Source organism: Phacochoerus africanus, chromosome 10 (genome assembly GCF_016906955.1).
Source record: "Phacochoerus africanus isolate WHEZ1 chromosome 10, ROS_Pafr_v1, whole genome shotgun sequence".
Classification (NCBI taxonomy): Eukaryota; Metazoa; Chordata; class Mammalia; order Artiodactyla; family Suidae; genus Phacochoerus; species Phacochoerus africanus.
Window position 1 is genome coordinate 16,691,579 of NC_062553.1, and position 17,243 is coordinate 16,708,821.

General features: G+C 46.5%; 1 protein-coding gene across 2 annotated transcripts in view; it reads right to left on the reverse strand.

Annotated features, from left to right (window-relative positions):
* Positions 1–15,820, reverse strand: part of ADGRA3 (adhesion G protein-coupled receptor A3) — a 120,252-nt gene extending 104,432 nt beyond the window's left edge. The window contains exon 1 of one of the 2 annotated variants that reach the window (XM_047798439.1): positions 15,300–15,820. In XM_047798439.1, coding sequence (XP_047654395.1) covers positions 15,300–15,538 — 239 coding nt within the window. In that variant the 5' untranslated portion in view covers positions 15,539–15,820. The remainder of the gene's footprint in view (positions 1–15,299) is intronic. The other variant, XM_047798440.1, reaches the window with a different exon arrangement.
* Positions 15,821–17,243: the final 1,423 nt, after the last annotated feature.

A 17,243-nucleotide genomic window follows, 5' to 3' on the forward strand; every position in this document is an offset into this window, starting at 1 on the left:
CCAGTGTTGGGATTACCCCCAGGGAAGGAGGGCAAGTCTCTGCCAGTAAGTGAGGGGCAATTAGCCTAAGAGCAGCTCAGAAACCATGTGGGCCAGACGCAAAGGACCAACCAGCCCCAATGCCCGCCAGACAAACATCCCTGCACTTTCGTGACTATTAAAATTCAATGAATCCCTTCTCATACAACACCCTGAGCTTCACTAAATGTGCATATAAGCTCTGCGAGTTTTTAAAAATACCTCAGTTACAAGGAGATCCTGCTGAATAGCATTGAGAACTTTGTCTAGATACTCATGTTGCAACAGAAGAAAGGCTGGGGGGAAAATGTAATTGTAATGTATACATGTAAGGATAACCTGACCCCCTTGCTGTACAGTGGGAAAATAAAATAAATAAATAAATAAAAATAAAATAAAAATACCTCAGTGATCATGACTTTCAGCAGGTAACGAGCCTTAAAGATAACCTAGTTCACAACCTCATTTCACTCTTTAGGAAAGTGAGCCAGACACATCATGAGGTGCCAAGGGTGGCTATTCTACTTGGTAACAAAGCCACCATGAGCCACCGTATCCCCGCAGTCTCCTTGCTCTTTCCTCTCTATTCTCCCTCCTGGTCATCTTCATCCAGATCAAAGACAGGAAGGCCAGTCCCCTGCTTACCCAGGCACAACTCTGACAGGTAGAGGTGAATGCTCCCTAAAGAGAGCATTATGGATTCTCTTCACTTCACTCGGAGACCCACCAAAAAAACGCAACTACCTCCTTTGAAGTCGTTAGTCCTTCCATCCTAATATGGTAGCTATGTTTGAGACAGGTCGTCTGTTGCTCCAGGATAAAATTTTGAATCTCAAGAATGTAGGTAAGGGGACTATTTGATAATCAATAACACGTTGTAGTCCTAAGTATGATGCCCTGATCACTCCCACAATACTTGATATCAAGGTCCTTCAGCAGCTCAGTTACTTTGTTTTCCCATCAGTCAGCCAGCTTCAAAGAAGCAGTTAAAGTAAACAAGTCAGTCCTGTACCTTCGGTTCTACGAAGGCTCACCCCCATCCCTCCTGCCAAATGGAACATTTAGATTGCCTGTGACTTTTACGGACATAACAATAGTGAGAACTACAGACCTAAAGGCCACAGTCCTAGGCCAGAAGCCTATAAAGCATGTAACTTGAGAGGATCAATTTACCTGTCTATGCTCAGCTGGCAAATCTGAAAAATGGGGGCAATGGCCAACATTATGGTATTAAGAATTGAGGAAGTTCCTCGTGTGGCTCAGTGGTTACGAACCCAACTAGTAACCATGTGATTCGGGTTCGATTCCTGGACTCACTCAGCAGGTAAAGGATCGAGCGTTGCCAAGAACTATGGTGTAGGTTGTAGACACAGCTCAGATCCCACATTGCCATGGCTGGGGTATAGGCCAGAAGCTACAGCTCTGATTCGACCACTAGCCTAGGAACTTCCATATGCCATAGGTACAGCCCTAAAAAAGCAAAAAAAAAAAAAACAAAACTGTTCAAGAACCAGCATTGCCATGAGCTGTGGTGTACGCTGCAGATAAGGCTTGGATCTGGAGTTGCTATGGCTCTGGCGTAGACCGGCAGCTGCATTTCTGATTCGTCCCCTAGCCTGGGAACCTCCATATGCCATGAGTGCAGTCCTAAAAAGATAAAAAAAGAAAAAACTGATATGTATACATGGAGCATTTGGCACAATATCAGGTATGTGATAAATATCACAAATGTTGGTTGTCACTAGAACTTGTAAATCAGTTAAGGGCATTTGTATATAGTTGACCCTTGAAAGCCATGGGGGTTGGGTGCACCAACCCTGCACTCAGTGGAAAACGTGAGTGTAACTTACAGTCAGCTCTTGGTTCACACAGTTCCTCCATATCTATGGAGTCAACCAACCTCAGATTGTGTAGCACAATAGCACTTACTGCTGAAAGAATTCCACACATAAGTTGAGCCACACGGTTCAAATCTATGTTTTTCAAAGATCAACTAAACAGTGTTCTGGAGTTTACGCTGTGGCGCTGTGGGTTAAGAATCCTACTGCGGCAGCTCTGGTCACTGCAGAGGCCAGGGTTCAATTCCCAGCCCGGCACAGTGGATTTAAGGATCCAGCATTGTGGCAGCCGCAGTGTAGGTAGCAGCTGAGGCTCAGATTCAATCCCTAGCCCAGGAACTTCCATATGCTGCAGGTACAGCCATAAAAAATAAATAAATATTTAAAAAAAAAACCTATATAGTTCTAGAGGCCAAGCAGCTTTATAGACATCTTAGTTTGCACTACTCATGATAGTCTAAATCAGTTTTAGGGGAAAGCTGAAGCAGCATCAGGAAGTTTTTAACCACATACATTAGCGAATTCAATCATGGGTGCTTTAAGGTTACATCAGAAGTAGAATCAGTAGCTCCACCATACTAATTTCTACAGAAAGCTAAGCAGTATTTTCTGAAATCCCACTCTTTTGAAAGAACAAGAAGAAGACCAGGATCTTCACACTGACTTTTAATATCAACATCCCAACCGAAAAATAAACACTCTCCTTTTCATTTACAAGCTGCCACCATCTGCTCTCACTCTGGACGTATGAAGACAACCACCTCTCATCTCTGCTGCAGGCAGTGGCAACAGGACACCCGTAATTTTAAGTTTTATAAACACTAAGATGAAAAAATGATGGAAACACTCGTAGCGCTTAAAAACGGAGAGTCTGACAAAGTTCTTACATCACAGCCCCACTCTGTGGTTGCTTTGCTAACTTCTAGCTAAGCTGATGGACAAGTTTTTCAACTTTATCCCCAAGGAAAGAATTCAAATACATTCCTTTTCCACCAAGGGGCCCTGAAGAATTAAGTCACAGCAGACAGTTAATTAGGGTTCCATAAGCAGGCAATAATCTCAAGTAGACAACCTCTACCATGGTTCAGACTGGATGATTCCCACTCCCTAGGGTTTTACCTTCAAAAGCACACCATCCACTAGGAGGTAAGGAAATGCAGATGGATTCATGCAACTTTGCAAGCAGCTTAACTGTGAGGGAAGAAGAATAGCTACTCCAACACAGTGCTGCTACCTGGGTGGTTTGGGGCTGAGGACCTTTCATTTTGTTTTGTTTTAAACAGAGGCCATGTACACCAAGGAGAAACATCACAAACTAGGGAAGAAGATTACACTATAGAAAAGATAAATGATAGTTTCTCAAGAAAGGGGAGGGGCGAATTAATCTGGATAAGAGAGAGACACTTTTCATTATCAAATGCAGAGTGGGAGTTTAAGCCTTGACCTTGTAGGCTGGATATTCTGCTTTGAAGGCTCTCAAGCTTAACTCATGATAGAGTCATCATCCTGTGTTAAAAATAATTCAAGAGTCTTCCCTTAGTCCTACGTGAGGAAACAAACAAAAAGTGCAGAAAATAGGACTTCTTGATACAAAGATTTACTAAGTGTTTATGTGATAGACGCCGAGAATACAGAGATAAAAATCACCTTCAAGAGTTCACCATCTGATGCAGTCACTATGGAAAACAGTATGGAGGCTCCTTAAAAAACTAAAAATAGAACTACCATATGATCCAGAAATTCCACTGCTGTGGTTATACATCTGAAGAAAACAAAAACACTAATTTGAAAAGATACGAGAACCCCCAATGTTCATTAGCTCTATTATTTACAATAGCCAAGATATGAATGAAAACTAAGTGTCTATCAACAAACGAATGAATAAAATAAAATGTGTCGTATATTTGTACAATGGAATATTACTCAGCCACAAAAAAAGAAATTCTGCCCTTTGCAATAATGTGGATGGCCAGAGTGTATTATGCTTAGAGAAATAAGGCAGACAGAGAAAGACAAATACTTTATGTTATCACCTATATGTTGAATCTAAAAAATAAAGCAAAGGGAGGTATATAACAAAACAAAACCAGACTCTCAAATACAGAGAATAAACTAGTGATTACTAGTGGGGAGAAGGAATGGGGAGAAAAGCAAGATAGGGGTAGAGGATTAAGAGATATAAACTACTATGTCTAAAATAAGCAGAAAGGATATATTGTACAATACAGAGAAATAAAACCATTATTTTGTCATCAATTATACTGAAATATAGGAAATTAGGAAAATACTGAAAAATGACGTTGTACACCTGAAACTAAATCAACTATATGTCAATTTAAAAAAAAAAAAAAAGTTCACAACCTGGTAAGAGAGCAAATAAATAATTCCAAACAGGCTGACAGCTATAGTAATGCAAGCAAACACAAGGCAAGGTGGACTGCGAGTTCCATGGTACTGGGAAGATTTTAGAATTCTAATCAAATCCTTACCAGAATCAGCGACTTTACACTCGGTCTTGTTCAAAACAAAACAAAAATAAATAAAAGGCAGGTTAAAAAAAATAAATAAAAGATTAAGCTAATAGAAAACCCATCTGTCTTAAAACATAGTACTAGAATGAATACACCCCTAGTCAATTTCTCTTTGCCTTTTCATGGGAAAAGAGTTGGGAAGAATTGCACAATAAAAACAAAGAATGCTTTTAAGTCTTATCTTGATGGGAAATGAATCACTTTAATTAGACTTAGATTCAAGCAGTCTTAAAGAAAGAGAAGTTTAACAACTGCATTACAGCATCTGTATTACAGTTACATCTCCAAGGCTGGCTTTAAGCTTCCTTCAATTAAATCTCGGGAGGGTTTAGACCGAAGTGTCATCCCCAACACAATTTACAGCCTGCTTTCTATCTGGCACACAACACGAGGCCAGCACAGAAATGCCAATTAAAACCCTACCACTATTTGAGGTGCTCCAGATGCAGGAAGGGAGCAAAACAGTGTCTCAGCTCAAAGGAACTGACATTCTATGGTCGGGCAGGTCACATATATGGAACTATTAATTCTAATTCAGGACTGTCTCCCAAGGGGGAGTGAATTTAACTCACAATCATGTACTATGCATTATGTCCTGTGCTGGGGGGATACAGGCAAGGGGAGTAGGGGGGGTACGGCTTAGGGAGCTTAGGTTACCCCATGGGTCCTTTCTTTCTCCCCAGCCTGGGGAGGGGATATGCTTATTCCTCTTCTGGGGAAAGATCTTGACCTGCAAGTATGGGAGCCCCTCCATATCCACAGGGGAGGCTAAAACAGCGGATCGTCCCGAGCCCTATTCAGACGACGTGTTTTTCCTAGACACACTTACTTGTGGCTAAAGTTTAATTCATAAATTAGGCCCCGTAGGACTGACAGTAACAATAAGAGAATTATTATAACAATTTACTGTAATAGAAATTCTATGGATGTAGTGTAGTCCCTCTCAAACTCTCTCATTGTACAAATAAATCTTTTCCATCTTAACTAAGCACTGATCACTCACTGTGGCCCTAACGTTCACAGTGTGAGGTACAACAGCAAAATTAGCACAAATTATTTTTCCTTCACAACAGCATGGCTAAAAGATGTGTTCTTACTTTAGATCGCAGCAACCTCAGTAAATGATATTTTTTTCTTTCCTTGTTAAGTCTAGAATTTTCACTTTTTCATGTCAAGGAAGCACTGCAGGACTTCTCTCTGGCCCATTCAAATTGCCAGCATCACAACGCTTGTGCTTTGGGGCCATTAGTAAGTAAAACAAGGGTGACTGGACACAAGCACTGAGGTACCAGGACAGTCATTCTGACAGATGACCCAGACGGCTACTTAGTGACTAATGGGCGAATACGCTGGACAAAGGAATGATTCACCACCCAGGCAGGACAGAGTGAGATTTCATCATGCTACTCAGAATGGTGCGCAATCGAAAACTCATGAATTGCTTATTTCTAGAATTTTCCATTTAATATGTTCGCATCATAGTTACCCACAAGTAACTGAAACTAGGGATAAGGAGAGATGGATGTACGATTCTAGAACAGATGGAAGCACCACTTTCACCTGCAGAGCTAGCAATCCTTCCAAAAGATTTTCTTCAGGCTCTCGGCACTGTCATTCAAAAGGATTTAATAAATATCTTCTAAGATGTCGAGAGTGAGGGTGATGGACAATTCAGCCTTCTTTGTACAGGACGATATTCTTGTTCTCCCCACTCCCTCTCACGGTGATTACTCAGGAACAAAAGATTTCAAATATGCACAATTCAAACATTATGTACTTTAAACTTAATAGGGCAAAGTATGGGTGAAAAAAAAAAAAAAAGGCCAAAGGTGTTTGATTTAAACCAAGAACCAAGAAGGTCTGTTGTGGAAATTGATAAAGAGCTAAAAACAACGAAACACCTGTCTGTAATGAGTTGTCTTTTAAATTTAAAATAAAGGATTTAGCATAGACCAAGGCAGGGGTGCCTTGTTGCCTCCTCCATTCAGCCATCAAGCCTCCAAAGCTGATTTGGACAAATGCTTGCTGCCCTCATTCTCTCAGTTCATTCCTGTTGGGCCACAATGCATCTCCAAATGCATCCTACTGTCCTTACTCCATGACATGACATTAAATCCAACTTCAGTACATCACTCCTCACTTTACAAACAGGCATATTTCTTGTCTCTTATGCCTAAGGCCCCACGCTAAAGCTCTCAGCTGTCTGTCCTAAAAGGGGCGCTTGACTCTCCTCCGCCTTTGTGCCACCTGCAACCATCCCTCTCTCCCCATCATGTGAGGCAGCTGCCCTCAGTCTGCTCCTCCGCTCCCCCTTCTACCTCCTCGGGCTGCAGCCGATGACAGCTGATGATGGTTAACCGGTCCTGTCACTGGGCTGCTAGAAAACAAGTTCTCAGCCCACCGACATCAGAATCACCTGCAGAGCTGTGAAAAAATACCAACTTCCAGGCCCCATCCTGGAACAAGTAAATCAGATCATGACTCTGTGGTCCAGGCATCTCAACTGTTAATGCTCCCAGGTGATCCAACGCAAGGTTGAAAGCTGAGCAGCAAGCTGGGCAGCCAGGTTAGAGGAAAGTGGAGGCAACTGCTTCCTGCCCGGTTCCGGAGGGGGCGGGGCAGTGGGACTCGGGCCTCGAACACCCTCCACACAAACATCTCCGCTGTGTCTACGTCATGACATGAAAATTCTTGGAAAGAACAGCAGGAAACAATGGAAGTGATCACGTGCCACAGGACACCTGAGACATTCGAGGCGGGGAAAGGTTGGGTGCCCAGCAGACAGTGTGAGGGGAAAGCAAAGGGGATCACTGACCACAAGGGCTGTCTGTCCCTTTACCGAGGTTGCTCCTATCCCAGTCTTGCGAATCTCCCTTTAAAAAGCCCCCTCCCAGGAGCAGGCGTGCAGCTCAGGGTCACAGTGTGTGCTTAGAGGGCACAAGGCCCGGGTTCAATCCCAGGCACCTCCAGCTTAGAGGTCTTTCCATTGCTCACCCAGAAAGCCCAATGCCTGTAACCATTTCCAAAATCCACCAGCCCCCCCTGACACCCGCCGCTATCTCCAGCTCGCTTAGCAGAATGTGGGATCAATCACATCAAAAAGATCTGGGAGAGCTGTGACAGACACTGTATCGCCGGAAGGCAAGAGAGAGGGGGACTTCCAGAAAGGAGTATCAGCACACGAGATTGGGATAAAACTGGTCCAATGGTTAAAAGATATATAAATAATACATCACACAAGTCCACCTAAACTAAGTCTACAACAAGCAGAGAAGGCAGTGAATAACCATTTGTGGAAGGAACCCACAAAAACAAGCAGTTTAAAAAACTAGGATAGGAATTAAGAAGACAGCCACTAGAGAGGCGCGAATATCAAAAGTCAAGTCTGGGGAGTTCCCTAGTGGCTCAGTGGGCTAAGGCTCCAGCGTTGTGGCATAGAGTCAATCCCCGGCCCAGGAACTTCCACATGTTACAATCATAGCAAAAAAAAAAAAAAAAAAAAAAAAGTCAAGTTTGGTCTTTGGAAGGACCCTCCTGTATGTAGGAACGAAGATTTAAACCCGGGCTTGTAGCCTGCAGACAAAGAGGGAAAAAAAGACCAGGGTGTTGGGCCAGGTGGAGCCTGGATAATTCTTACACCAATCCCTAAAAGCTTCCATTTGCTCCCTTCAGGCCCTGAACAGGAAGGATCCAAGGATAGGAAATGCTCCTGAGGGAAAAGCCCAATATTTACGATGTGCTCAGTCTGTCACTAAGTGTCCAGGATAGACATGTCCCTTCAGTGAGATGCCTGCTACAGCTCTGTCTTGCTCTGGCCAACACACAGAAGACTCCCTCACTACATGTGCACTTTCTGAAAAGTCTAGTTGTTTTTAAAAAAAAAAAAAAAGGGGGGGGGGGCTTGGAGAGATTGTTTTCTTTAAAACTCCCTTTTGAGACTAAAATTGTCTGCACTTGAACATAAATGCAAGCTAAACCATGCATGAAGCAGTAAAATTACATTAAAATATATTCAGTCAGGCAATAATACTCCCTGAGCACCGCTGCATCTACAGCTTCCTAATCTATGCAAAAACTAAGTTACTAAAATTTAAAGAATTCTATATCCTATATTAGCTTTTGTCTGTTTATGAGATAAATGTTGACACAACTACCAACTAGTTAAGTTGTGTGGACCTAAAGTTTCTCCATAAGAATACAGCCAACACAGAAAATAACCACTTTCAGCGTAGCAGCTACACAGGAAGGAAAAGTCACTGGCTACTACTAGAAGGAACTCCACCCTGTGTCATTTTCTGACTTCCAAGAGTTTCTTTTATTTCTGTTTTTTTGCCTGGTTTTGTTTTTGTTTTGGTCTTTTTAGGGCTGCAGGCACAGCATATGGAGGTTCTCAGGCTAGGGGTCGAATCGGAGCCGTAGCCCCTGGCCTACTCAACAGCCACAGCAACACCAGAACCAAGCCAAGTCTGCAACCTACACACCAGCTTGTGGGAACGCCAGATCCTTAACCCACCAAATGAGGCCAGGGATAGAACCTGCATCCTCACAGATACCAGTCGGGTTCATTACCACTGAGCCACAAGGAAACTCCCTTGCCTTTTTTTTTTTTTTTACCGTCTTTACAGGCTCCTGGGAAAAGAAGTTGTAGTTGGATTGGGGGACAAGGAACTCTGAATGTTCCTGTGTTTGATTGTTTCTGGTGTTTTATTTCTGGTTTATTGCCAAACCCACCAACTTCTTTCAAATACTCCTGATGCTGGAGGACTCCAAGCAGGCAAGAAGCAACAGGATTCAGGGGCTGGGTCATGCAAAACTTTCTCAGCATATGCGAGAGGCATTCATGGACCAAAATGCTTATGTCTGCCCCAAATTCTGCAATATTTCTGAGAGACTTGCCAAGACACTGCTTCGATGTGTGCTTACCATACACAAAAGATGATGCTGGTTAAATGGAACTGTCCATAGATTGTCTATACCCGTTCTTAAATTAGGGATCCCACAGCTACAAAATGCTGACCTAAATAAATGTTCTCATTTGCCATAAAAGGGCAAAAATATGAATCCACATCCCTCCACTTGTCCTCATCTCCCACCACACAGTCCTATCTTTGTCAGCACTACTCTTATCAATAGAGAAAGATTAGATTCCCAACCACTGAGGTCTCGGCACCCTTTCCTTGAGGGGATTATGAAAGTGTCAGCTATCCTACAAAGTGACACAAGAGCACAGATAAGAAGCACTACCTGAGTTCAGGGAAGGGAAGGGTCAGGGCCCTGGAAGCGGGAGAGAAGAGTTCACAGCAGTTAAGCTGGACTGAGAAGAACCCAGAATGTACCAGAAAAGGGTTCCAGGTGAGAGCAGCAGGCTGATGGAAAAATCTTGTCTTATTTCTTTTTCTTTCTTTTTTTTTTTTTTTTTTTGGTTTTTAGGGCCGCACCCACAGCATATGGAAGTTTGAAGGCTAGGGGTCTAATTGATGCTAGAGCTGCCGGCCTACACTACAACCACAGCAGCACCAGATCCGAGCCGTGTCTGAGACATAACCACAGCTCACGGCAACACCGGATCCTTGACCCACTGAGTAAGGCCAGGGATGGAACCCTCATCCTCATGAATACTAGTTGGGCTTGTTTCTGCTGAGTCCGATGGGGACTCCCAATCTCGTCTTATTTCATCCCTGATGCCCAGCACTCAGCACTGTGCCTATAACGTTAACAGTGCCTCAGTCAATGTGCATGGGGGGGCGGGGTGCTGAGTATTGGGGAAGATGGCTACAGAGGTATAGAAGCCCTTGCATTCAAAGATAAAAAAAACTTTCCCTCGACCCACAAGATTTCAGGCCGTGGCAGCTCTCAGGTCTGTTCATTAAAATCACTCTGCTCCTCCTCTCCCCACCTGGCAAAGCAGCAGCCTGGCTGATCCCAACCGTCCTCATCTCTAAGCTTAACGCAGCTGGAGCGATACAAGCACGCCGCCCACCTCCCCTTGAATTTGATCGCAAGGCACGAACAGACACAAGTCCACTCAGGTAACATTTCTACAATCCCATGACAGTCACTCTTCCCCTTTCCAAAAGGGCCACTTCACTCCTCTGTCACCTTCTTCTGCACACTATCTACTTACCCCTCACCCTGCCTCTAGGTCTTTGAGAAAATAAAAGCAATGGGGCGGGAACACCTTCTTCATCCCACCTGCCCACCTTTTTGCCCATGCTCCTATCGCCATGTGGTGATGGACTGTCCTTGCACCACCAAGAGCCAACCTCCCAACCTGGGCTCCAGCTCCCATCTCATCCCATCCCACCTTCCCCATCATCCCTCCCACCCCATCCCATCCCACCTTCCCCATCATCCCTCCCACCCCATCCCATCCCACCTTCCCCATCATCCCTCCCACCCCATCCCATCCCACCTTCCCCATCATCCCTCCCACCCCACCCCATCCCACCTTCCCCATCATCCCTCCCACCCCATCCCATCCCACCTTCCCCATCATCCCTCCTATCCCATCTCACCTTCCCCATCATCCCTTTCCCTCTCTCCTCAATTATTCCCAACCACATTCTGATGTGGGCTAACATTCTCTTTTCTTCACATCAAATTTCTTATCTAGGTGCTGTTCTCACCATCCTCACCCCATTCTCTCTTTAACCCGCCCCAATCTGCCTTTTTCAGCTTCTGGTCCACGGAGGGCACCAAAGAGCCGGGCTGTCAAATCTAGCTTGGTTTAACTATTCCTGATCTCTCAGCATCTCTCAACTGGGGCACCCATTCCCATCTTCAAACCTGAACTTCTCTTGGCTTCTATAACCCAGGTGCTCCTTCCTGCTAGGCTCCTCCACTCCTCCAGGGAGCTTCAGCCTGGGTCCCCGCCTCCTCCCACCTGTATATTCTCCCCACTGGACTTGACTGGAACTGCGCTTTAAGTACCATGGACAGACCAAAGGTTCCAAAACCTCATTTCAGCAGGGCCAGTCCATCATCAACCCTTCTGGATGGCCCTCTCCCCGACTTAACCCAAGCTTTCCCTCCCCCAGGCCACACTCAAGTCCCAACTTCTCCAGGAAAATTTAAAAATTTTCCAATGCCTCCACAGCTCCATTGCTCTCTCCTCTTTTTCAGGCTTCCTAAAGCATTTAGACAATCAGCAGTACAAGATTTATTACTTAATTACAGACATTCTGTAATTGTTCCCTAGACGTCTGCTTTGCTCTGGTGCAAATCCTCTCTCCAGCTAGGTTTAAGTTTCTAAACAATACAAACACTTGTTTTTGTGTACCTGAAACTGAGCTGTATACATTGGTATTGTCCAATTATCAGTTCTCGTGTGACAAGCAAATATAACATTTTATAAAATAAAAACCAAAACATGCATTATTTTAGTCTGCTAAACAGTCTGAGAAAAATCTGGACTCTGTCCCCGAGTTACTTAAGGAGTCATGATCTTTTTTTTTTTTTTTTTTTTTAAGGAACCCTTTATCTAGAATCGCCATGTAGTAACATTGGGAAAACAATAACATTGGGAAAAGCACAGCTACATCTGGATAACTTTCTGCCACTGACATCCTCAGAATTTTTAAAATCTAATACTGAGCATTTCATGTAAAACATAAGAACAGAGTAAATATTTGCAACAAAAATATCACACGCAGTTAAATTTGTATTTAATTTGTGTCTAAAAAATAACAAATTGAATTTAGTCCTTTAATACAAGAGGCTACAGGAGCTATAAGGAACAAGAGCGAGCAAGTCAGGGAGCTCTGCCAGATCTCTCTAGAAACGTAGCTATAGAAGGAAGCGTTGTTCACGGAGACAGTTGAAGGATTTGAGCTTTAGTCCTCTTTATCCACTAGGTAGAAAAAGCTTATTTTTCATTATTAAAGAAAAAAGAAAACTTCACTCTTGAATAATTGGAGGAAAAAAAGAAAAAAAAAATCTTCAATTCTTATCAATTTTCCATGCAGCGGCCACATCACAGCTCAGCTGAAAACACTTAGACACATCTAAAGAATTAAAACCTGAACTAGAGAGCCTTGAAGTGTCCTCGCAGTCCCCTAACCTCCCTCCCCCCACCCCCGGCCCCGCCCCTCCAGGCACTGGATAGTTGCCCTTGACATTCCATGCAACATCAACTGCATCACAAGCATCTCCACACCCAGGGACCTGCTGTTGGCTCCCACCTTCCACCCCTCATTTCCTCACCATCTCCTTCACAATCATCTTTCTCATCCTTCTCAAATTGGCTCTGGATCTTCAGATTCTCAATCCCACCAACTATGACCCCAAAGGGCCTTGGTTGCCCTCTTCTGGGCTCCTTTTGCTACTTGTTTACCCTGATACTGGAGCATTTACTAGACTGTCATGGGCCTGATCCATAAATCTTTCTCCCCAAATACCTGCAGTTCCTGAAGAAAAACTATGTTTTTATCTATATGCTATAGTGAACTGAAAAGTGAGTGTCTCCCAACAACCATGTCCAAATGCTAACTCCTCTACCCCTGAAAGTAACCTTATTTATAAACAGGATCTTGCAGATGCAACTAAGTTACAAATCTTTAGAGGAAATCATCCTGGACTTCTGGCAGACCCCACATTCAGGTTTCAAGAGAAACAAGAGGATTTTGAGAGACACACACACACACTGGGTGTCAAGTGGAAGACAGAAGCGGGAGACTGGAACTGGGCTGCCACAAGCCAAGGAATGTCAGAAGCTGAAAGAAGCAAAGATTGCCCCCCTCCCCTCCCCTCTTGGAAGGAGCAGCACCCTGCTGAAAGCCTTGGTTTCAAGCTTCTGGCCTCCAGAACTGTGAAAGAAGAAATGTGTTGTTTTAAGCCATCAAATGAATGGTCCTGGTAAACTCACACCTAGTCCACATCTCACATGCTGCCTAGGACTTTGGAACAATTCGACCAAACACTATGTTGGAACTAAGGAGGAAGATGAAGACAGGGGCTAAAGATGACAAAGCACGTGAACTGCAGGGCAGGAATCTTGGACAGGGACACCTCGCCACGCATTCACCATGGGAAGCTGGGCAAGCCGCTTAACCACAATAACCTTCTGATTTACTCCCTGGTCAAATAAGGAAACTGGCCCAGAAAACCCTCCCCCAGGTCTGACATACCTACCAACTTCGTCCACAATTTCGGCTCTATCTGATCTTCAAATTATAACTTTTCCCATTCACTAAATAAATGTTATGCTACTTTCACCTAAAGAGCTTTCAGGTGCCCCACCGCCCCCCCCCCCAAAAAAAAACCTAGATTAAAATTACATTTCAAAGACACTTACATACTTTAATCGGCTCATACATAAAAACTCAGGGAAACAGTTTGACTAAAAAGCTGAAAAGTGATTTTCAACGGTATCAGCCCTTTTTTCCGCAAAATCAACAATTTACAAGTAGTTGGTTTAATCCAGCTAGAACTGTTGACAATTCAGGAAAACTCGACCTAAACTTGAATCAGTCTAAGCACCGCTGATGTGGAACCCAAATGCATGATGACTAATTTTTTCAGAGTAACACGGGATAGTGCCAACACAAAGGTTCTCACCACTTGACTCCAGACTGTAATTAAGGTCCCATACCCCAAATTTCCACTTCAAACAATGTGGCTAACAAATAAACACAGCTGCTGCCACGACCAAATGGTCAAGTGCTGGTGAAGGAGTCAAACAAAACAAAAACTCTTTTACCATTTCCAGGCCTCCATAAACAGAAACACACAATTTTCCTGTGTTAAACCTTTCCTAATCCAAACAAATGGAAATGAAGAACAAAGGTGTTAGTGAAATTTATACTTGTCTTACCCATAAATCCTGCTTAATTTGGGTTAAGTTAAAAACCATACATTCAGTTTTTTCACAGGTCATGCTGCTCCCCTTGCCTTCGTGTTTCCTTAGTGGCAGCCTTGACTCTTTTTTTAGGAAACCAACCAAACAACACAGACGAACACGGCGCAGAAGGACTCATATTTCAATTCGACAAAAATACCCATGAGAAATACGTTTAAGCCTTCCCAAACCAATCCATCGTTTAGAAAATAAAATCAAGAGTCACTGGGGCCAAGAGTTCCGCTAGAACTGGCAGGACCACGCTTGCAAAACTGGACCGTGAATTGAAGCACAAACTGAGACCAAGTTTTTCATTCCAGGTGGAAACAATCCGTACATCAAGTCCCTAGAGTTGGAAAGTTCGGCAAACCCAAATTCAGCTTGCAATTCTGAAGTTCTCGGCGTTTAAAACTGAGCGTTCACGCCCAAGAAAACGGCGCTGGAAGGTGCACAAATTCATCCCCAATATACTTCTGCTGTTCCTTGAAGACAACTCTATTCTACAAGGCGCTCTTTATCTGCATTAAAACTAAGATAGCAAAAGCGAGGGAAATAGTCTGGAGGTTTGAGGATCACATACAGGGGCGTTTCGAAGTCCTCACGTGGCTTTAGTATCAAACTAGCCTCTAAGTAACTTAACGTGCAAGAAGCTTAAGGACCGGCGCCTCTAACCCAGCACTGTGTTTTCAGGCAGCCCAGGCACAGGATGAATGAGCTTTAACTCAGCCAACTGCATGTTTACTTGCATCCTCACGTGGCACCGCGCAGCTCTGAAGAAGCTCTGCGCCCGGACCGCGCGGGGCGCGCCTGGGAACCCGAAAACTTTTACTTTGTAAACTAGCGGGGCTGGGAGGCGGCTGCTGGACACACTCGTCGCCGGCTGCAGAAAAGCGCCCGGGCCGAGCCCCCCGGGGCTTCCCCAGCACCACCCCCCGCCTGCAGCGTCTCACACAAAGGCGCGGGGTGCCGGCGAGACCCTTTTCCTAGCGGCGCGGAAAGAGAAGCGGCGGGACTGGCCAGCGCCGAGAGGGAGGGGACCGGGCGCCAGGGCAGAGCGGCGCCCGGCGGGCTACTCACAGGGTGACCGTGCGGTTGGGCAGCGTGTCCGGGGGCAGGACCTGCGCGAGCTCCAAGCTGCTGCACACCACCTTGCCCTCCGCGGCGCCCGCCGCCCTGCCGGCCCCTCGAGGCCGCCCGTCGTGCTTGCAGCCCGGGGGCAGCGCAGCGGCCCCGCCGCCGCCGCCTCCCAGCACCGCGAGCAGCCCCAGCAGCAGCAGCGGCGGCGCGCGGCCCCGCGGGCGCCCGGGCGGCTCCATGCTGCGGACCAGGGCCTGCGGGCTGACCGGCGGAGCGCTGGCCTAGCGGGCCGCCCCGGCGCCCCGGCGGACGGGAGCGCGGCGCGGGCCCGGCGGCGCTCGGAGCCTCATGGCGGGTGGAGGACGCGCCCTCCTCGGCGCCGACATGCTCCTTTGTCCGCTGCGGCCGCGCTCGACCTCGGGGGAGCCTTGGGGTCACGGCCGCGCGGGTCCCAGCGCCGGTCTACGGCCGCGCGGGAGCGCCGCCTCCTCCTCCTCCTCCCGCTCCGCCGCCGCCGCCACCTCCCCGGGCCACTGCCCGCGGCGGCTCCTCCCCGCCCGCCGCCGCCTCCTCCCCCGCCCCTGCCCCTCCTCCTCCTCCTCCTACCTCCTCCTCCACCACTCCTCCACCTTCTCTTCCACCTCGTTGTCTCCTTTCCCCTCGCCTCGGGAAGGAGGTGCGGGCTCCCGGGCTTGTGCCTCCCGCCCGCCCGCCTCGGGGCCCGACCTCCGACCCCGTGCGCGCCCGGCCTCCGGGCCGGAGTTGAGGGTGCCGCACGAGTACGGTAACTTGTAGAGACGGCCAAAGAAAGTTCTAGTCCAAACTCCAGCCACGGTGGCCGCTCTTGCAGCTTCTGAACGCCGCTGCCGCTCTCCAGACAAAGCCGCCTTGTGCGCTCCTGGCGGCCGCCCGTTCCGCCCAGCCAGCCGGGTTCCTTGCTCGGAGTGAGGGAGGAAAGCAGGGCTGAATTTCTCTGGAGCGAGGAAAGGAGAGAAAGAGGGCCCTAAACCAGCTACCTTCAAAGGACCCGCTTTCCCACCTCTCTCCCCTGCAGGGACTTCGAGCCTCCTCTTGGCACAACGTAGTCCCTCCCATTTGTTGTCCCAGTAAACTAGGAACTGGTTTCTCTCCGGGAAAATGGACCCTCCAAAGCTGTTTCTGGCCTTCAGCAACTCCACTTAAAATCCCTGCAAAGGATGCGTCGCGGGCTTCGCTGGACCATCAACCTTGGGAAAAAGAAATTTTCCTCGGGCATCCAAAGATAACCTCAGACGTAAGCAGTTAGAGCATTTGTGAGAAAAACAGCCAAGAAACCCCAGCTGAATCGCTTATTCTTCTCTGTAAACCTACCAGCCCCGCCCTAACCTTTGCAAGACCAGGGCTCACATACCCTATGTTTAAGTATTTACAAGGAATATATCAAGCTTGCAAATAAACTATTTTAGGCTCCCACCTTGAGAAATATACCTTAATAACAACCTGGGGAGTTCCCGTTGTGGCGCAGTGGTTAATGAATCCGACTAGGAACCATGAGGTTGTGGGTTCGATCCCTGGCCTTGCTCAGTGGGTTAATGATCCGGCGTTGCCATGAGCTGTGGTGTAGGATAAGCTCTGGTGTAGGTTGCAGACGCGGCTCGGATCCTGCGTTGCTGTGGCTCTGGTGTAGGCTGGTGGCTACGGCTCCAATTCGACCCCTAGCCTGGGAACCTCCATATGCGGCAGGAGCTGCCCTAGAAAGGCAAAAAGACTAAATAATAAATAAATAACCTGGAAGGCCAGGTATGGGTACAGAGCTCTCAGATACCTTGGCCTTCCACCCCACACATGGTAGGAAGGAAAGAGCCAGATCCCAGCTCTAGTTCTACACATTTCCACATTTCCAACACAGAAGGCTTTCTGCACATGTGTGGACACCGTAGCCCGCTCAACCTAGCTCTGTGCACA